At 49.8% G+C, this 21,810-nt stretch overlaps 1 protein-coding gene across 1 annotated transcript in view; it reads right to left on the reverse strand.

The window, feature by feature from the left end:
- The window catches only part of MYOM2 (myomesin 2), a 74,585-nt gene extending 64,741 nt beyond the window's left edge, over nt 1-9,844 (reverse strand). Inside the window, exons 1-5 of the mRNA XM_061177179.1 lie at nt 9,738-9,844; nt 8,221-8,379; nt 4,453-4,615; nt 4,185-4,342; nt 2,918-3,010 (exon numbers count right to left, since the gene is read on the reverse strand). Coding sequence (XP_061033162.1) covers nt 2,918-3,010; nt 4,185-4,342; nt 4,453-4,615; nt 8,221-8,379; nt 9,738-9,844 — 680 coding nt within the window. The remainder of the gene's footprint in view (nt 1-2,917; nt 3,011-4,184; nt 4,343-4,452; nt 4,616-8,220; nt 8,380-9,737) is intronic.
- Between the last annotated feature and the right edge of the window lie 11,966 nt (nt 9,845-21,810).

The following is a 21,810-nucleotide window of genomic DNA, read 5'->3' on the forward strand; positions in this document are numbered from 1 at the left end:
CAACTTAAAATTCTGTTCACAGGTCAGTTGGAGACCCACATGCCTGACCACAGCCCAGGGGCCCCCCAATCTTCCTCTCCTTCCCGAGGCCACACTAGGAGAAGCACTTTGCCAGCCCACAGAGTCTATTTCGAGCCTCTACTTCATGCTGTCAGAAATTGCAAGCGAGATTAAGGGGCAAAGGGGTTTATTTTCTGTTTGGACAGCATCCCAGAATAGACAGAGGTGGTATCCTTTGGTCTCAATTTTTACAAACTTCCATGGGGCACTTTTGCAGCCCAAAGTCTCAATCTGAAGTGCCCCCAAAACCACTCCAGGGGAGAAACTAATAATACTTCATCTATTTTAAAGAGGGGCAGGCAAACGTTTAAGTGGCACATGAATTTCTCTTGGGTAGTCAGGCCCCATGTACTCAAACTCTAAGCGGTGTTGACACAGGATTTACAATTTAATTCAAAGTAGAATTTGAATATCCAAGTCTAAAAATAAAGTGCAAGAAGAGGTTAGCCCTGGAGTCGCCCTGCGAGGAGTGGGGAGTGCGGAGAGGTGAGGTTAGAATAAAACACAAGATAGGATGTTCTAAACACCTTTATAAAAACACGAGAGCAGCATGAAAATTCTTTGAAGAAATAGAACTCACCCTATGAGTCCCAAGAGAAAATCTTATGAGCATATAAAATAATATCAATTACAGCTTAAATTCAAACAGTACCAAAGGGAACTAAGCTTTCTTTTCGGCACTTCAAGAATTCGGCGACAGTGGCCAAAGAATATTCATAGGAATAAATGTCACTCTTGTAACAGAAAGAAGAGCTCATTCCCCAGCCAGGGGAGAAAAGGAGCCAGCACATTCCTTACCACTTAACCAATCACAGATCAGATGATGGTAACTCAGCAGTTTGGAATGAACAGCTGAGGTCAGCTGTAATTTGTGGGCTTCCCCCTGGCTCTTTTTCTGAAGACTATTTACATTTCATCTGTTAAAAATGTCCCAATGTGGGTAAGAATACTGAGAGAAAAGTTAGTCTCAGGAATTTCCTTGTCCCAAATTCCTTAACTATTTGCAAGCTGAGGCAAACTCCAAGTAATATATCTGAGGACACCTGGATATACTGGGGCCTCACTGATTTAGTTCACCTGGTTCAAAGCTTCTCTTATTCCCAGTACAAATTTAAAAGTTGCCAACATAGTGTGAACAGGACTTTTTCATACTTGAGAAAGGGAATTCGTTTCTCTTTTCAAAACGATGACTGAAATTCAGCTTGAAAACAAACCAGTTGCTAGGGCACCCCAGGTTAGAAAAGAGTCACCCCCCCCACCACCAAATAAAAATACTCTTCAAAATGAAGGAAAGTTTCTCTTTCTAGATAGTATGGCTTAATGCCCGTGGAAATTTCTGGAAACTTTGGAAACTGAAGGAAAGTGGGATGCCTAGACCCCGCCCACTCTCAGCCTTCCGCACCCCAGCTGACGCAGGAGCCCCCAACCCCGGGGCTGATTCTGACCCCTCTTTTTCACTGACACCCACATCCAATCCATCAGCAAACCCTACCGCTCTAACTTCAAAATCGGTCCCCGCCCACCTCACCGGCTCCACCTCGTCCACGTTGGTCCAAGCCCCACCATCTTTCTTGAATTTCGGCCAAGCTGTCCAAGTCTGCTCTGCTATCCGTTCGCAGTCAGTGACCCTCTGGAAACGTAAGTCAGATCTTTCACTTCCCCTTTGCCCCCAGTAACAGCCTTGTGACGGTTACAGGGTCGGGGGTGATCTTCACGGTGCTGGTGAGATCTCTACGCTTCTGTCCTATGACTTCCATCAGGGCTGCTGCAGCCCTGCGGTCCTGACGCTCCTTCCCGGAGCCTCCGCCCCACGCCTCTGTCCCCTCCTCCATCCCCTTAGACGTCTTCTCCTCTAAGGCCTGCCTGGCCCCCCTTTAACACCACACCTGCCCCAGCCCCAGGCCATATGCCCTGACCCCTGCACCCAGCATCATCACCCTGATCTACCGTAAGATTCCCTTTTTATTACACTTAAGGCTTGCTGCCATGTTCTGGACCTCCAAGTCAGGAATCGAGGTTTTGGTCACTTTAACACAAGTTCCTAGACTGTGTGGGGCACATAGTAGGTTCTCAATAAACAGTGCCAGTGGGGCCCATGGGGCCAGGGCCTCCAGCTTTTCTAAACAGCCTCAAATTTACCTAGAGAAACAAGGTTATGACTCGACACAAATTTTAATCTTAACTGTAACCTGTTAGCCTTTGTCCTAATTAATCTGCATAATGTTATGATCTTTTTGTAAAAAATAAAAGCTGTGTACACAGAAAAGCAGAGAGTAAATGAACAGCGGAATCTCACTTTTGTTTAAAAAAAAAAAAAAATCAAAGCATGCTTGTACATGTGTGTTGTGTAAGGGAAACAGCAGTGCTGTAAGTACACCAAAATACCGACCCTGGATGTTGGAAATACGGATGAACTTTACCTTCTTTTCGTTATCTGTATTTACTGCATGTTTTCAATTTGCTATGAGACGAAAATAAAGGTCCTATTTCCTTGAGGAGCTGAGCTTAGGAACTGTTGCCCAAACCTGCAGGAGATGCAGCCCGGCTGCTGAGCAGGTGTGCGGGTGTCTGTGCATTTCCCCGTGGCCCTCACACCTGGCACTGCCGTGCTTCCTTAGGCCATTTTCTCCTTTCGTTCCCAGAACAGGAGCCCCGCAGAACCAACCACTGAATCCACATCCCTCTGGCCTGACCCCAAGGAAACAAAGGGAAGCCTCTACCACCAATATTTAACTCAGAAACACCAGGAACGTCACGCGGAATTCAGATGTGGTGTGAACTGACCTCCGCTTCTGTGTTTGGGAGGTTGATCACCAGGGCAGGTGCTGGGGCACGGCCGTGCCCGCCAAGCCCTTACCTGTTGATCTCCAGTGTGTGCACCCCGTACTTGCTGTCAATCCGGTACTTTCCTGGCTCCTCTGCCTGGCAGATCAAGCTGCCGTCTTTATACCTAAAAGAGGGAAACACTTGTCTGAGCGTAAAGGCCGACTGGCTATTTTGCACGTGTCCCCACCTTCCTATTTCCCATCCCCCGCCGCCCCTCGCGGGTGCGCACGCGCGCGCGCGCGCGCGCACACACACACACACACACACACACACACACACACACACACACGCACGGCACATTTTCGCTCTGCTTCTGCCTGATTCACCACTCAGATCATAGGCGGTGGGCAGAGCGGGAGCAGCTACGGGAAAGGTCCAGAGCCCACTCTTGGCTGTTTAGGGGAGGTGGCTCTTGCAGGACTCAGACTACCTGGGCAGCCCTTAACCTGCATGGGACAGAGCGTGGGCCAAAGGTCCCCTGGAACTTGTTAGGAACTCTGGATACAACATTCCAAGGAAAAACGTAACCAGTGTTGGTTAGGCCCTGGTCCAGCCTCTGGAGGGAGGCCGCAGTGTAGCCGGAGTGCACGTGGAGAGACCCAACTGCTCTGGACCCTGCCTGGAGGAGGCTGGCCTCGGGGTCCCCCCAGGACAGCAGGGCCACGGCTCCCCCTAGGGCAAGGGTGGGAGGCTCTCAGCCTCCCCGGCCCGCCTCGTGAGCAGCCAGAGGGCGGAGGCACTACTTTTCTGCTCTGCTGCTGACAGCCCAAACCCAGGACGCACGTGAAAGCACGGTGTTGTGGCCAACGACAGACCCTGGGGACTCGGTACCAGCAAGTGGGAAAATAAATGAATGTACAAGTTAGTCTTAGCAACATACGTTGAAACTGAAAGTGTCGGTGGGGCTTATTTAATTTTCAGCCTCACAAGGCTTGAGGAACCCTCTCACTGTGGTTCCAGAGCCTTGGAGTTTAGGGTCTCCACTTACATGAGGAAAAGCAGAGCTGCAGGTAAACACAGGTCATTTCCGGGAACCTGGTTTTCAATAAAAGTCCTCTGGAAAATCATTTGGGTCAATTGCACTAAAATGAAAACGCCTGCCTAGGATTTCCAGGGGCCCCTCCGTGTGTTTCCACGCACGCACTTCCTGGTGAGTTTCAAGAGAATTGGTCCCTGGAGTAGGTGCCGTGCGCTCCCTGCAGGTGGATCTTCTCCATCCGCTCAGGTGAGTCAACGGCTGCAGATCCTTCACAGGAAGAGCAGCGGGGCCTCCGCCCCTGGGAGGTGCCCCCACTCACCACTGCACCACGGGGGTTGGGAAGCCCTGCACGGTGAAGCACAGCTTGACAGACATCTGCTCCCAGATGGTGTGCGACCGGAGCTGCACCAGGATCCTGGGGGCTCTGCTCAGCTGCTCCTCAAGGAAGTGCCTCTCCCAGGCCAGCCTGTCGTCCACCTGCCCCGGGGAGCAGCGCGTCAGGGGGCCAGGGGCGCGAGGCTCCCGCCACCAGGCCCGCGAGCATCGTGCCGACTACACGGCTGCACCCGGCACCCGCCCGCCCCTACCGCGTGCTGCAGGCCGTATCTGTCCGTGTGCTGCAGGGCGTATCTCTCCAGCTTGTCCCGGGCATGGGTGCGGGCCAGGTGCACCTCCTCCTCCAGCTGGGCCAGCTCGCCGAGGAAACGCTCTCGCTTGGCCTCCCCATAGGAAGCCACCAGTGACTGGTACCTAGAAGCCAAGAAGCCACAGTATTTTCGGGACACGTGCAAAGGGTGAGTGGCCACTGAGGGCCTGGGACCAGACACGCGGTCCCCGGGGACTTCCTACGTGGGCTCAAGGAGAAGGTGGGAGAGAAGCTACTTCTGCTTCTTTTGCAAGCTCTCCTCTGCGCGGCAACACATAGGACCCACTCGTTTTCCTGGGAGGCTGCCATTTCTGAGTGAATTTAAGACTGAAGTAAAGCCTTCTGAACTAATAGATTCAAATTAAGAAATAAGTCTGTATCCTAGAAAAATTAAAAGGATACAATCAGCAGCTTCTTAATCTGTCGGGGCAGAGAAATGAGGGGCACCTCCCTTCTGGCCCGAGGGCCACCTCTGTGGGTTCCACAGGTTACATCCTGGCACTGCCAGGCCCAGCGGTGCGTCAGGCCACCCTGTCACCCCTCCCCGGCCCCATCCCCTCCTTCACCACCATGTTCCCGAGGCCCCAGCAGAGCCAGAGGCTTGCTGTTCCCTGGGCTGCCCGAGAAGGGAAAACAGCAGCATCAAGTGTGCAGCCGGGGAGGCGGGGACCAGGTGGACGTGGCTTATAAAGGTGGGGTGTCAGACTGGAGGACTTTCTGCTCTGCGTGGCCCAGCCATGTGGGGAAAGCCGTCCTAGAACCCGGGCAGCTCCCGCCCCACCCCGGGCCCTCCCGCCCCACCGCAGCCCTGAATACCAGTCCTTGCTTCTCCAGACACAGCGCAAATCGCAGGCCTGGTGTCAGGTGTCCGGGAAGTTGGAGAGCGAACACAGAGTTTCAGGAAACTCTGCAGCTTCTTCAAGCAGAACCGTGGAGATAGGAACTATAATAAAAGCTAAACCCCGAGCGAGTGTTGACTCAGCCTCGTCTTCACTTCCGACCAGCCCAGCCCAGCCCACACCCGCCTGCGTCCCCTCCCCGGACACACACCCATGATCTCCTTGCTGCTTGGAGGTCATCTCCTCGCCCCTCCGGCCTTTCCCCACACCCTCTGCTCATGGTGATTCTCCACGGAGGAGAACAAGCGTCTAGGTTTTTAGGCACAGGTGCACACCCATCACATCACCCTAATCCCAACTGCCCGGCTCCCCTTCACTCATGGAGCCACACGCACAGAAATGATTTTGTAGGTCCCTGTGGGAGAAACAGCGAGCCCCTTGCTAAGAGGGCTCGCAGGAACCGAGCCTTCTTGTCTGCAGTGAATCGCACTAAATGACAGCGTCAGCAAAGGCAAATCTCTATTCGTGCCGCAAACTGTCCTGATGAGCTTAAAGGATCAGATGTCCCACCTGGACCTCGTTTAAAATGTCTTTGTGAATTGCACTTGTCAATAGCACCGCCAGCCCCAAATGTTTTATAATAAATATTAGAACTAGAATTGCTCCCCCTGGCCGGCCCAGCCCCAAATACTGTGATCTGGGTCATTGAGAAGGCACCCCTGCTAGTCTGTGATGGGGTGACTGTGACACTGCCCCCTTGTGCAGAATGATGTCACTCATCGTGCATTTGCCCTAAAGACAAGCCCCTCGGACAGCTGCGTAACGCAGGGAGGCCCACTTTTCACAGGACAGAAGTAGAGGCATCAAAGGGACATTTCTAATCCGCTGTATCTTCCAGGAGGACATTTCCAGACCCTTCAGGGCACGCCGATGCCTCGTTGGTATTTATTTTACATGAAGACATAGCTTAACTCAAACTGATGAACCCATAACTTCATCTCTCTCCAAGGACCCATTTGTCCTGTAGGTTAAACTCATATCTGCCACAGGAGGTAAGGAATAAATACGTACTTTCAGTAACGCCTAAGGCCAGCAAGAGTAGTGAATTATCATAATAAGGACTGGAATTCATCGAACTCCTCAAAGCACCCTAAACCGGGCTCCCTCGAATGGCAGGGACAGAGCAGGGGTTGCAATAAAATCTCCATTAACTCCGGCCCAGCTCACCAAAACCTCCAATTACTTAGATTTACTTTTAAAGGAGGAAAGACCTAATTTCAATAAGATCTTTCACATGGGAGATATGCACATGGGTTGTGAGAATAAAATACTGTGAGGGTCCTAAAATGCAGAATCCCAAAGCATGGGTGCTGGGCTCCGTGGAGAGCTGACCTATATCCACTGCACTTGCCCAGAGGGACTGACATTTACCCTGAGCACCAGGGACACAGTAACATTATAATCAGTCATCAAGAATCAAAATACATTCTTGAGTCAGATTTGATATTGCAAGAGTAGCTTCATGTGTTTTAGGAAGATTTCCAACAGCCAGGATTGTCACAAAAGTCATTTTTGCCGAGACCACATCAATCATGGTAAGCCACTCCCTGACTGTTCAAATTAATACAAGCTTACTTTCCCCATTTATTTCACCCCAGGAAACTGAGTAATAGGAACTTTATGGGATAAGATCACACCAAGGTATAACTGATTAAAATAAAATTATAAAGCTCTGGTCTTCTCACTCCCTGGGCCAAAACCTTAAGCATAGGAGAACCCTTTCTGAAATAATCCAACACATAAAAATCCAATTTCTTAATGTACACATTGTGAAGTGATTCTTTTACAAAAGATGTCTTCACTTGACAATAAAATTAATTTTCAGGGCAAAATTCCCATAAGGCATCTAAAAGATGATTCAAATTTTTTAAAAAATAAAGGCTAATCTTTTCAGCTATACAATATTTTTACTAAACAGATTCCTTAGTCATAGTGCAACTTTCAGACTGAAACATGTTGAGCCAAATCTCATTTTCCTTCTGGTTTTAAGTGTTTTAGCGATACAGAGAAAACTTTCTAGAAATAAGTAGGAGGAGAAGGTGAGGGGGAAAAAATAGAGCAGATACGAAATGAAGCATTCATGAGATGCTCAAGTGCTCTGTTCTGAAAAGATCCAAGTCAGCTGACCACCTGTTTCTCTGTGATCTGGAAATAATTTTAAGACCGACGTTCTTAGTAACCCACCCCATTCCTGTGACATCTTCCCCATGAGCTGAGTCTGTAGAAATGTGAAGCATGAGGGTCTACAGAACCCCCTCCCTTCAGCTCTGTGTCCACACAGACACGTGGCTGGAATCCTGGCCTCTCTTTGTAACATTCCGCACTCAAGTCTCAAGCCTCACAGCTGTTCCTTAATAGCCGAAGAGGCTGGTGGTGGAAATTCAAAAACTCCAACTCAGACCTTTAGGTCTCGAGGCCTCCGAATGTGACCAGCGTGCTTTCTGGGGAAAGGGAGTGAGTTTGGGGGGAGAGGACAGAGGCCTGAGGCCAATCCAGCTGCAACGTGTGGACAGTGGCCGTGGGTCCTCTGGACCGCAGGGTTCTCTTCTGCACGAGGATGCAGAAAATCCATCCCCAGTCGTTTCCTTGTCGGGATGAATTGAGATGATGACAGTGGAGGATAAGAATCGACTGAAAACGGTTGCGCGTGGCTTTCACTGCAGCAAGTGTTCCCTTCCCAGTTCACCCACGTCCCCTTTCGGCTATGCCCCCCGCCTCATTCTCTGACTGCAGAGCCCCTGCCCAGGCCGCGGGGCAGTGCGGGGCGCCCGGGGCTGGCCTGGCGGCGGGCAGAGAGGGCAGAGCGTTACCTGTGCCTCCTTTCCTGCTCGTCCTCTTCCAGCACGGTGCTCACCTTCCTGGCACACAACCTGCAGGTGGTCCCCTCCTGTGCCGTCTGGCTGGACCCTCTCTGCGAGGACGACTTCTGAGTGACAGATTTCTGGGAAGACGTCTGGGTGGAAGCGCGCCTTGGCGAACATGGGAAAAATCACATGTGGTGGAGAAGTGTAAAAATGCATCGTCACAAACAACATCACTCCCTTTCCACGCCCCCAAGCCATCCTCGAAATGCAGGGCACCCACACCTGCACATGCGGACACACACACATGCACACGCCTGCAGGCACACCTGTGTGTATGCGCTTACTTGCACATGTGAACACACACACACACACACACACACACACACATCCCTAAGTGTGGCCTCCAGCCCGTCTGCACAGGCCTATCCCCCGCAGGGGCGCGCCCCCAGACTCAGCTGCCCGCCACCCCTGCCCCTCCCTCTGGCCAGCCAGTGCCTTCCAGGCCCTTTTGGCCTGAGGCCATGATTATATATATATCTCTTAAGGGATCTGCAGCTCCCTGAGGCTGCTGGGAGGGGCAGACAATGTTTGGCTTTGTTTGTTACCAGGATGGCAGCTAACCACAAGGACCACAGGCGGTTCTAAATATAGGGGCTGGGGACGTGGACCTGAGGCCGGAGGCCATGCCCGGTGTCCACCTCCTAAATTAACACCGCAGAAATGTGGGCGGCCAGGGCATGTGCCGCTGGCCCCTGCAGACGCAGAACCTCAGAAACTCACAGATGAGGCTGCGGCTTGACACCAGCCTATCAGGCAGTGAACAAAAAATCTACCTTTTGCTACATTATTATTAATGTAGCAAAATTATCATTGAGATGGGCTTCCATCCGATCTTCACTTGGCCCCCATTAACTTCTGTCCCACCGACATTCTTTCCCATGGGTTTCCTTCTCATTGCCCTTGCTTTTTGGTGACCTTTTAGATTCTAGTTCTGGAAGGCATGTGAAGAAGAGTGAAGTCAAGGAGCAATTACTGAAGGTCCATGACTCATGAGCTAAACCAGGGGCTCGGAGCCAGTCTACCAGGACCTGCCAGGATCTACAGGATTTGCCAGGATCTCCCAGGATCTGCCAAATCTGCCAGATCTTCTAGGATCTACTAGGATCTACCAGGATCTGCCAGAACCTGCCAAAATCTGCCAGATCTTCTAGGATCTCCCAGGATCTCCCAAGATCTGCCAGGATCTCCCAAATCTTCCAGGACCTGCCAGGATCTACTAGGATCTGCCAGGACCTGCCACGATGCCATGCAGTGCCCCACACAAAGTTTGCTGTGCAGCCGGGTCAGCCACGTTCCCCGTCTGGCTCTGGACACGGGCATCGGGGAGCACGGCCCTCCCTACCTCCCCGGCTAAACCAGTTCATCTCCAGGCTTCAGGGGACTGGATGAAGCTTCTTGCCTTGAAAGTCAGACAAAGCTCGTAATCAAGGCTCGGCCTGCCCCATCAGTGAATTACAACTTACTTTTTCGCTGCATATTCATCCAGAAGGTACCTTGTTTGAATATTACGGTATGACTGGTCAAAGTTTTTGTGTCTCTTTTGGTAGAAGGGCACGGCAACAAGCGACATCTTTGTGGACACCTAGAAAAAAGAGTAACAAATAGAGCAGAGGTCCTGGAATTTCTAAAGTAATCAGGCTCCTGCAATTCACACTAACCTTTTAGGTTGTTCCAAAGAGGAAAATCAACTCCAATTAACAAAACCCTTGTGGGGAAAGAGAATATAAGAAAGAGTCTATAAGAGGAAATAATCTTGGACACCTATTAAGTTCCCTTGGACCTGACTTCATTTCTTGTTTGCTTCCATAAAAATTAGAAGACTGAGCCGCACGTTTCCCTTAATTGTAAACTCACCCAATGTCTATAAACTACCTAGTTTGTTCAAGGCAACGTGAAAAGCAATGTGAGCGATAAGGATAAAAATAATTAAAGCACAGGTCAGAGAAGTAAACAAACACTTAGAATACAAGAGAGGAGGAGATAAGAGCAAAGGAGACACAAAACGTGCTGGGAAGTAAGGGGGGAGCACGTGGCCCAGGGGTGAAGCAGGTGACATTTGAGAAGAGCCCAGTGGACTGCGGAGGTGATGGGGGGAGGTGGGGCGGGCAGAGGGCATCCCAGGGGCAAAGTGGGAAGCAGGAAAACACTGGGGCTCTGGATCTCGGGAAAAGCAGACAGGAAACGTCGCTCCGGAAAGCATGCAGCCGCATGGTGGTTTTGGCATCTGCGCAGGAGGCGAAGCCTCTCCTGCTCTGAAGGGGGGTTTGAGAACAGAACGGTCTCCAGGAAGCCTTCCAGACCCAGTCCCCTAAAATCCCATCTCACTGGCTATTTGTCGGCTTGCTTGGTTGGGAGGGGCAGGCCTGGAGGCTGAGCCCAGCTCCAAAGTCTGGGGGATGTGGGGAAGTGAGCGCTCTTTGGCTAAATTCTCCCCAAACAAGAAGTCTTTGAGACCCACCCTGCAGCAAGGATGTGGGGATTTGAAGCAGCGCAGGTATTAGACGGCCGTTTGCTGCATGTGTTCACCCAAATAAGTAAAATGCCAACTTACCGGGCTGCTTGACTCTCTCTAAAAAGGGACGCAGACAATGTCCCTAAATCCCTGTGATTATTAACTTCCCAAATAAAGGGGCACAAGAACTCCCCAAACCCGAGCTCCATTTTTGTCATCTGTGTTGAAATTGGAATAATCTGCCCCGATTTAAAGAAGGATCCTTAGGAGGCCTCACAGCACAGTCCCAGGGGACACGGGGGTGGAAACGGGCAGAAAACGCCAGGTCCTGTCCTGAGATGGGCCCTCACCCTCATTCCTCATTGCAGTGCGCACCTCTAAGCAAATGCTAGAAAACCTTACAAGCATAGAATTTGCTCCAAGTCTATGTCTCATGATCCATTCCCTTTAGACTATGATTTCCTAGAATCACAGAATTATAGAGCTTGGAAAGATCCTTGGGGATTATCCAAGCCCCTATTCTATGGGGGAGGACGAGTGGAGCAGGGGACCCGATAGCCAGAGAGGAGAAGTGATTTCCCTAAAAACATACAAAAAGTGCCTGCCCATCCAGAGGCCACCAGACTTCTCTTTCGTCTTCTATATTTTTCCACACTAACTCATCTCAAAATTCCCTCCTAAAAACCAACTAGTCAACCAACTACCACGTCTCCATTGAGGGTCCAGAGTGTGTCTTGTGGTTGGCATACATTTGACTATAAATATATAATAGAATGTTGCACCTAAAAGAACCCAATAAAAACATACCCCCTCCATCCCACCCCCATTTTAAAAGAGGTACCATAACGTTGAGGTCAAGTGCACAGGTTTTGACACCTGACAGGCCTAGGATCGACTTCCGACTCCAGCACTACTGTGAAGTGGCCTTGGGCTGACCTATCATTTCTCTATCTTGGACGTTCTACTGAATCTGCACAGTGCTGGCACCGTGCTTGGTAGGGAGGAACAAACAACCAAAACTGGGAGCCGCCCCTAGCACACTATTGTTGTTTGTTGTTGTTAAGTTGAATTCTGCAGGTAGGACAGGGTGTCTGAAAACATGCACTTATCACTTTAATATTTGCACAATATCCTCGACTGCATCTCTGGGATTTTCCAATGAGTTACTCAGGGTGAATCTTCAAGGAAAGCTTCTGCCCATAAGGTACACACTCCGTTGCTGGGGACAGGTCACTGGATTGATGTGTTGGGGCACACGGGTCACCACTTGGAGCCAGTTTCATCTAGACGCCTTCTCCCATCACCCCTGCACTCACGGAGGAAAAGTCAGCTACAGCAGAAAAACCCAGAACAGCCCCTGCACCTGCTCTTTCAGCAGTGGTCCTGTCCCGTCACAATATTTACTTACATCTGTGTGGAGTTACCCTTCAGATCCGGTTGTGTTTCTTGGCAGAGGGAAGAGTCCAAAAATGGCCTAGGTGACCGGAGAGGATAAGCTATCTAGACATGTTTAGAGTGTGGCAGCTAGCACCCTCAGAGCCCCCCCTTGGTGGGACCCTGCCTGTTCACAGCCAGCGACCTGCGGGCTCCGAGTGCAGTCAGCACCCGGCGTGTCCTGGGCTGACGTGACGCCAGCTCATGTGGCCGCTGAGTCCTCACGCATCCTGCCGGGAGCAGGCACTTTGTGGCGATCGGGGGCAGGGCCGGAGTCGAGCGCACGTGGTTCCCGTGCTCTCGCTCTGACCGTGGACTTGCTGGAGGTACGACCCCCAGGGCACCATGGGGCCGCGGCGGTACCCAGGGCTCATCCCACGTGATTCTCTGCTAGCTGAGTGGATGTGATGCTGAGGGCCAGCAAGCCAGGAGGCTTCTCCCACGTCCACCCCACCCGCACTTGGAGCACCTGCCCTGTGCCGCGCCGGCCAAGCCTGGACCAGGGGGCCATTGCATTTCAAGGACAGAGACATCTTAGGGACGCCTGCTCCGGCGAAGGCAGCAAACTCCCACCTTCTGTGCATGGGACCCCCTGCCCGCGCTCACTGACTTTATGAGCCTCAAGCCCAGCCCAGGTGCACGGGAAGGGCCACCACACAGCCCAAGCCCACACCAGGGCACCCATTTGGGCTCTGCTCAGTGGACCTCAAATTCCAGAACCTGGGGACTTCCCTGGTGGCACAGTGGTTAAAAGTCCTCCTGCCAACGCAGGGGACACGGGTTTGAGCCCTGGCCTGGGAAGATCCCACATGCCGCAGAGGAACTAAGCCCGTGAGCCACAACTACTGAGCCCGCACGCCACAACTACTGAAGCCTGCGCGCCTAGAGCCCGTGCTCCGCAACAAGAGAAGCCACTGCGATGAGAAGCCAATGCACGGCAACAAAGAGTAGCCCCCACTCGCCGCAACTAGAGAAAGCCCGCACATAGCAACGAAGACCCAGTGCAGCCAAAAATAAATAACTTTAAAAAAAAATAAAATTCCAGAACCTGCCCGGGTGTCCCTGTCCCCACTGGGGGCCTGCAGACAGGGGTGAGGACGCCTCCTGGAAGCGAGTTCCCTGCAGACTCAGCACGGGCTCCAACCCCCCTCAGCCTGGGGCCGTGAGGGGCGTGGCCAGCTGTGCTATGGGGACCCCACCGAGAGGAGGGCGTGGCGGCAGTGTGCACAGAGCTCTCTCCACCTTCTCCTCTTTAGGGAAACGACCCTCAGCTGACGCCTCAAAAGACAGCAAAGACAGCGGCCCCCAGCACAGTTCTGGGGGGTGAGTCCCACATAGAGGGGGCGTTGGGGGCTGGATTCCAGCGCTGACCCTGCCGCCCACCCAGCTCTCAGGTCTCAGTTTGTTTCGCTGAGAACAGAGGGGCCAGAGGAGGAAGCAGGGACATTCCTTCAAGCGCCAGCGGCGCCCGGATCTGTGGCCAAGTTTAAAACCACCGGAGGCAACACCCCACTCCGCCCACTGACCGCCCTCAAATACCAAAGAAGCAGAGTCGACCTTGGTCAAACACACAGGTTCTGGTGTTTTCAGCAATCGTGAGTGAATTTACACAACTTGAGATGCATCCCCTTATTCTGTCCTGGTTCGAATCTCGACCTTTCCTACGAGGAAACTGCTTCAGGTGATGAAACTAACCCTCAGGTCACTGGTTCCCGGTGACGGAGCCAAACTTCCATCCCGGCGTCTGACTCGGCACAGGCCTGCTTCCCACCCACTGTCGCTCCTAACACGTTTGGGAATCATGACACTGAAATGAAACGCGAGCCTGCCCTCAAGCACAGGGGGTTGTGCGTCCGTGACAGGCTCCATCCTGATCCCTTCCTGCGAGGACTATTTGGAACCGATCTCTCATGTCACCAAGAAGGGTTTTAATCTGTGAAAACGTTTCAATGAAAACACATTTACTTCCATTTAATAAAAGAAATTGTTTGTGCAGCTAAAGTTGTTGAAGTCCATGAACACACCAAGTTAAAGCTCTTCTAGAGAAACAGAAAGGGTACAGTTGGTCCACAGCCCCAAGGAACTACGCCCTCAGTTCCCAAGACGGGTTCCATTCACATCGGGAACTACTTTCCCCAAGGTTTTTCCAAACTACTCGGCTCCAAAAGTAAATATAACTGAGCACAGCATAACTCTTCAAATCCTCACCATCCAACGTGGCCTGACGTCTAATGTCTGTCAGCCAGCTTCCCAAGTGTCCCCCAAAGAGCCTCTCAGCCCCAGGACTGAACGTCTTAGCAGGTCCCTCAGCTACCTCTCTCCTTGAAGCTCCAGAGTTCTTCCAGGGAGCCTGATTCATCCAGCCCCCATGCTTAAGCAGGATCAAATTAGATGGAGAAACAAGATAATGCACTGCTTCCTGGACGGGACCTTTCCAGCAACCCAGCGACTTAGCACATTTTTCATAAATTGCGAGAATTAAAAACAAATCAACGGTTACACAAATATTTCATCCCATAAACTTTACCCACAGGTTCTCCTTGTTTTCATGAAGCACAGGCACATGGGTGAAGGTCCCTAATTCAGAGCTAGCTTCATGCAAATTCGCTGCACATAGAACCCAGACTCAGTCTAGTAAATAACTACTCCAAATGATCTTTGTTACATGTGCTCTTCGACGCCTGTTTTACTTCTACTCAGTGAGGAAGGACCTTGAGACCAGGAGGTGGAGAGAGCTAAGCATTTCCAAGCACTGAGACCCCACGTTCCTGCCTCACTGCCCCTCCCGGGCCTTCTGGGTGCAGGCATCCAACTCCACTGCCTTTTTCTGGGGCAGCGTTTCCAGAGCATGACCAGAGGAAGCTCAGGCTCTCTTAGGGGAACTGAGCCTGAAAATCCTGCAGGATCATAATGCATCAAAAAGCACAAAGGAGAAAAGCATCATTGTGAGGTGAGAACTTAGAAATCGTGACAAGGAGTACTGTTTTTGTCCCCTCCCCTAGATGCTACAGTCCAGGTCTGAGCTGAATAGCCCTGCTTTCTTTCTGTTTCTCTTAAGAAAATATCCAATTTTATTTCACACCATTTCAAACCTGCCCTCTCCTGACAGAGGCTCTCATTTCTGTGACTCGTGAAAATTGCAGACATCCATCAACCAACTCAGGGACCCAAAGGAGATGCTGCAAAAACCAGGGTTAAAGTGCAAGGGCTGGGAAGGGGCTCAGAACCTCCTAACAACACAGAAAGTATTCAAATCCAGTCAAAGAAACACAGACCTTGTCTCTAATTACTGGCTGACTTTTTCTGCATGGAGTGGAGTTCGCCGGTTCCCGTGGCTTCACCCTGACACCCTCTGCTTAGGAAATCTGAGTGCAGCCAGCTTCTGTACGCTATCCTTCCTTCCTCCAAAGCCTCACATCAGAAAAGGAAAGAAGCGGAGGAAACTTACCCAGAGAGAAAGGAAGGTGGCGAAGAGGAGGGAACGTCTGCCTCACGGGTTCACCAGGCTGCAGGCTCCGGCCGAGGGAAGCAAAGCACGTCTCCCTCCAAACGTCCAGCCTCCCTCCCATTTATGGCTGAGGAGATGCTATTTATAGACGCTTGGGAAGCCTGGCCCCTCGCTGACACCTGCATCATAAATCATCAGCCTGCTCTTAGGAGGGAAAAAGTTTAATTCGAGGAGGAAAAATCGACAAGTGAAAAGCATCCTTCCCAACTCACAAAGTGCATTTCTCATGCCCAGGAAACTGAGGAAGCAGCTACTGACAGAGAAAAAGAGGGCAGGGGCCTGACATCCCACCCTGCCCGCCCTCCCCAGACTCAGCTGCACTCTGAACATAAATTTGTAGACTTATTTTTAATGCTTTGGGGCTAAAGTTTCCCTGGTACATAAACGGACACTCGCAGATGAGTCTCTAACACAGACTTGATTGCAATAAGCATTTTCACCATTTTGACACCAAACCCCGAGAGTGCTGTTAGCCGTGGATGGAGGGAAGGTGGCCTCTGTGGAGGTGGGGCGGGGGGTGCTTGGTTGGGTTTTTTAAAATTTATTTCAGAGATGACTCAAGCTCTGACTTGGTTTCATCCTGGGGTTAATTTCGCCAGAACTTCTACCTAAAAGAGGACCCATGCCTAGTCGGCAAGTTACGTCTTATTTATAGTTACTACCACCGGCGTGTGCGGCATCTAAGCCACCCAGATGACTGCAGGGTGCAGCATGTGTCCAAGTATAAATAACACACGACTGGCACGATTGATCTGGGCTGTCACAGGGAGCTTATCACTGAGAGGGGGGCTGAGTCGGGACGCCCCGCCTCAGAGGCCAGAGCTGACTGCAGCCGTGTCCCAGGCTCGGCCGCAGTGGGGCTGTTTCCCCGCTGGCACAACGTGTGTGCGAACAACTGGCTTTTAAGTCTGTTGCAAAAATTAGTGAGAATAATATATAGGAAGTGCCCGAGAGTCCAAAAAACTCCCTGTTCCCACATCTGGTTTATCAGGAATGTAGCCAAAGACCAGCAGCACAGGTCCATGGATGAGCGAGATAAATACCACAAAGGCACGCAAGACACGGAAGCAACCCCAGTGCCCATCGACAGATGAATGGATAGAGAGGACGTGGTACATACCTACGATGGAATATTACTCAGCCATAAAAAAGAATGAAATCACGCCATTTGCAGCAACGTGGATGCACCTAGAGATGATCATACTAAGTAAAGTAAGTCAGACAGAGAAAGACAAATATCATATGATATCGCTTATATGTGGAATCTAATAAAATAGTACCAATGAATCTATATATAAAACAGAAACAGACTCAAAGACATAGAAAACAAACTATGGTTACCAAAGGAGAAAGGGGGGGAGGGATAAATTAGGAGTTTGGGATTAACATATACACACTACTATATATAAAATAGGTAACAAACAAGGACCTACTGTACAGCACAGGGAACTATATTCAATATCTTGTAATAACCTATTGATATAGTGGAAAATAATCTGGAAAAGAAATATATATTGATATATATGTATAACTGAGTCACTCTGCTGTACACTTGAAACTAACACAATCTTGTAAATCAACTACACTTCAATAAAAAAACAAGATATCACAAAGGCACAGAGTAAAAGCTGTTTACTTCACCATCTGAGCATCCTTGCATCCTCTCCATCCAGCCATTCACTCTCCTCCCTAAACACTGCCATCGGTGTTCCGAACGTGGGCTGAACCTGCAAGCAGACAGAAGCCAAAGAGAGGAAACCCAGACGATGTGGTCAGAGGTGCGAGTTACAGCCATCCTCCCCGGCTTCCCAACCTCAGGGATCCCTTTTCACGAAAGCCACTTGGCATTGGGTTTCCATCACGTGCGACCTAAAGAATCCTGACTAATGCAAAGAAAAACTTCAGTGATTTTACTTCTACAAATTTAGCTAAAATTTGCAATAAGATGGAGGAAAAAAATGATATCAAGGAAAAATGTCAGAGGACATAAAAAAGGAGACTGAAAGCTAAAACGTGGCGTCAGAAACGTTCTGAATCATGGAAACCTTGGGGTCACATGGATTACGGGGCAAAGTTAAGTCCTAAGGATTTCATGAAATTATAGCACAGGGCCAAAATAGATACTCAATGCAGAAAAATCTATTTGAATACTTGAAAAAAGTAAAATTATTCTAAGATATTTTGTTAACTTCCATACATTCTGTCTCAGAAAGCAACAAAAGAAATGGTCTAACGCAGTTTAGAAAACATCTATCCAACTGGCTGGATATTCGTAACTATTTTACGTTACAAAGATTGAAGGCCCATCAAAAAAGAAGCTTCCAGGTTTTGGCGAGAGCACGAAGCACAGCATCAATCACGGTGGAAACGGCGCTGCTGGCTGTCTGGAACGTGTGTTGGCCTTTATTTCCTCATGTCTACAGTGGGTCCCCCACTAACAGACGGCTGCCAGGAGGGGCGCCCGGAGAACTGGGCCCCCTTAGCCCCAAATATGCCAGCTCTTTCTCCAGACTGTTCATCTCTCTGTTGTTGAAGGTTTCACTTCTCACCAAAGAATTGATCCTAACATTCTTGCTGCAGTGGCCCATCCTGAGCCTCTAAGCTGGACACATGCACTGCCCAGCTCACCAGCCCTGCTCAGCCATCTTCTCAGCAGATGCCACCTGACAGGCCCCACAGGGGAGGGGGGCAATGCCCATCACAACTCCTCCATGAACTTCACTCCCTTCAGATTGCTGGCCTGCCTGCATGGGGGCTTAAGTCTGTCCCCCCAACCCTGCCCCTGGACCCTGCCCCCCCGGACCCTGCTCCCCCTGGACCCTACCCCTGGACCCTGCCCCCCATGGACCCTGCCCCTGGACCCTGCCCCTGGACCCTGTCCCCCCTGGACCCTGCCCCTGGACCCTGCCTCCCCTGGATCCTGCCCCTGGACCCTGCCCCTGGACCCTGCCCTCCCGGACCCTGCCCCCCCTGGACCCTGTCCCCCCTGGACCCTGCCCCTGGACTCTGCCCCCCCTGGATCCTGCCCCTGGACCCTGCCCCCCTGGACCCTGCCCCCCCCCGGACCCTGCCCCCCCCCGGACCCTGCCCCTGGACCCTGCACCCCCTGGACCCTGCTCCACTGAGGCAGGCATGTCCTGTAGGAGCTCAGTAAACAACTCACCCAAGAGAAACCACAGAGCAGGATTGTAAACACAAGCTTCCTGTCAATAATCTCAGCTGCTCCAAAGGCGATCAGAATTTCCTCAGCCCTCTCAAACTATCCCACATTCTAGGCAATGAAGCAGCACCTCGAATGGTAAGCGAACCCTGCATATGAGAAACGAGAACCGGAGACCTGGACAACTCCATTAGGCCATCAGCCCCATCACTGGCCCTCCTCTTCAAGCCCTGGAAATGTGAGTATCACAAAGGAGGTACACTTTGAGAAATGTGCTTTGTCCTTCTCTCTCTCTTCAGAATGTCTTTCTTCCTAGACATGTGTGTCTGTATGTTCCATATTTGGATTATACGGGAGAATGGTTTAAACCTCAAGAAAAGCACATGTCTAGATGAGAACTTTCTGAAAATGTTTGTCGTACGAGTGTGACCTTGTTCAGAGAGATGAAACCACCCCCTTTTTAAAATACCTGTGTTCAGGAAAAAAGACTACAAAATGGAGAATTTCATCAGAGAACTGGAGTTTATTTTTTTAATAACATAGATTTTTTTTGGTAATTTATCCTTTACTCTTTTTTTTAATTAATTTATTTTTTAAATTTATTTATTTTTTGCTGTGGTGGGTCTTTGTTGCTGTGTGCGGGCTTTCTCTAGTTGTGGCGAGCGGGGGCTACTCTTCGTTGCAGTGCACGGGCATCTCACTGCAGTGGCTTCTCTTGTTGCAGAGCACGGGCTCTAGGCACACGGGTTTCCGTAGCTGTGGCTCGCGAGCTCTAGACGCAGGCTCAGTAGTTGTGGCGCACGGGCTTCATTGCTCCACGGCATGTGGGAACTTCCCGGACCAGGGCTCGAACCCGTGTCCCCTGCATTGGCAGGCGGATTCTTAACCACTGCACCACCAGGGAAGCCCTACTCTTTTTTTTTTTAAACAGACTTTTTTAGAGCAGTTTTAGGTTCACAGCAAAATGGAGTGGAAAGTATGGCGGTTTCCATCTACTCTGGTCCCTCCACATACACACCTGCCCCCATGACCAACACTCCACAACAGGGGTGCCTTTGTCACAATTATCACTCCAAGTCCTCTTACATTAGGGGTCCCTCTTGGTGTTGTACTTTCTATGGGTTTTGGCAAATGTATGACATTTATTCACATTACAGTATCATATAGAGTAGATTCATCGACTAAAAATCTTCTGTGCTCTGTCTATTCATCCCTCCCCCCAACCCCTGGCAACCACTGATCTTTTTACTGTCTCTATAGTTTTGCCTTTTCCAGAATGTCACACAGTTTGTGGACTTTTCAGGTTGGCTTCTTTCACTCAGTGATATGCATTTGAGGTTCCTCCATGACTTTTCATGGCTTGAAGGTTTATTTCTTCTCAGTGCTGAATAATATTCCATTGTCTGGATACACCACAGTTTATTTTATCCACTCACCTACTGAAGGACATCTTGGTTGCTTCCAAGTCTTAACAATTATGAATAAAGCTGCCATAAACATCCCTGTGCAAACTTTTATGTGAACATGAATTTTAACTCATGCAACTTGTTGTCATGAGTTTTTCAACTCATCCAGCACCATCGCTGGATCATAGGCTAAGAGTATGTTTAGTTTTGTAAGAAACTGCCCAACTGACTTCCAAAGTAGCTGTATTCCCACCTCTGCATCCCCACCAGCAGTGATGAGAGTTCCCGTTGCTCCACATCCTCACCAGCATTTGATGTTGTCAGTGCTCTGGATTTTGGCCCTTCTAATAGGTGTATAGTGGTATCTCATTGTTTGAATTTGCATTTCCCTGATGACATGTGATGCGGAGCATCCTCTCATATGCTACTTGCCATCTTTGTATCTTCTTTGGTGAAGTGTCTAGTCAAGTCTTTTGCCCAGTTTTTAATCAGGTTTTTCATTTTCTTTTGTTGATTTTTAATAGCCCTTTGTATATTTTGGATAAGAGTCCTTTATCAGATATGTCTTTGGCAAATCTTTCTCCCAGTCTGTGACTTGTCTGTTCATTGTCTTGACAGTGTTCTGCACAGAGCGGACGTTTTTAATTTTCACCAAGTCCCACTGATCAATTATTTCTTTCATGAATCGTGTCTTTGGTGCTGTACCTAAAAAGTCATCGCCATACTCAAAGTCATCTAGACTTTTCTCTTAGAATTTATTGTTTAAAAAGAATAAAAGGAAAATTCTAGAACTGAAAAATCCAACTGTAGAAATTAAGAACTTAATAAACATTTTTAACAACACTCCCTTTCTCTCCTCCGCTCCTAAGGCCCATATGGCCCCCTGTGCTGTGGACCCCATCCCTCTCGTGTGGAATAATCCCCAGAGCTCATAGAGGGTCAGGAACACTTTGTGAGCCCATCAGCCAGAAAGGAAAAGCTCACAGTTCTTGGGACATGTGAAGAGGTCCTCAACAGGGCACTGACTAAGCAACACATCAAATTACCCTAAGGTAAGGCTGCTCTCACATCTCCATAAGCTCAAGAAGGAGGGAATGCATTGAACATGCTAAATAAAAACACAGACGGTATTGAGAAGATCCAAGTGAAACTTTTAGAAAGTTCCACGTCTGAGGTTTTTCAGGTACTGATGGGATTGACGGCACATTACTTCAGAAACAAATATCGCTGAATACTGAGGATGCAACAATAGGACATATACAAGATAAAATACACAGAGAAAAAAGATGGGAAAAAATAAAAAGAGCCTCAGAGAGCTGTAGGACATCTTGAGGCAGGTAATATACATGGAATTCGGGTCCCCAAGGGATCGGGCTGGACAGAAGAAAATATCTGAAGAAATAACTTGCAAAGTGTTCCTAAAATTGCTAAAACTATAAACCCACAGACACAAGAAGCTCAACAAACATCAAGTTCAAGAAACATGAATGAAACTATACAAGTCATATCGGTATCCAAGTGCTTAAAGTCAGTGATTAAGAGGAAGGCTTAAAAGCAAAAAGAGAAACAAGACATA

This window comes from Eubalaena glacialis, chromosome 20 (genome assembly GCF_028564815.1).
Source record: "Eubalaena glacialis isolate mEubGla1 chromosome 20, mEubGla1.1.hap2.+ XY, whole genome shotgun sequence".
Classification (NCBI taxonomy): Eukaryota; Metazoa; Chordata; class Mammalia; order Artiodactyla; family Balaenidae; genus Eubalaena; species Eubalaena glacialis.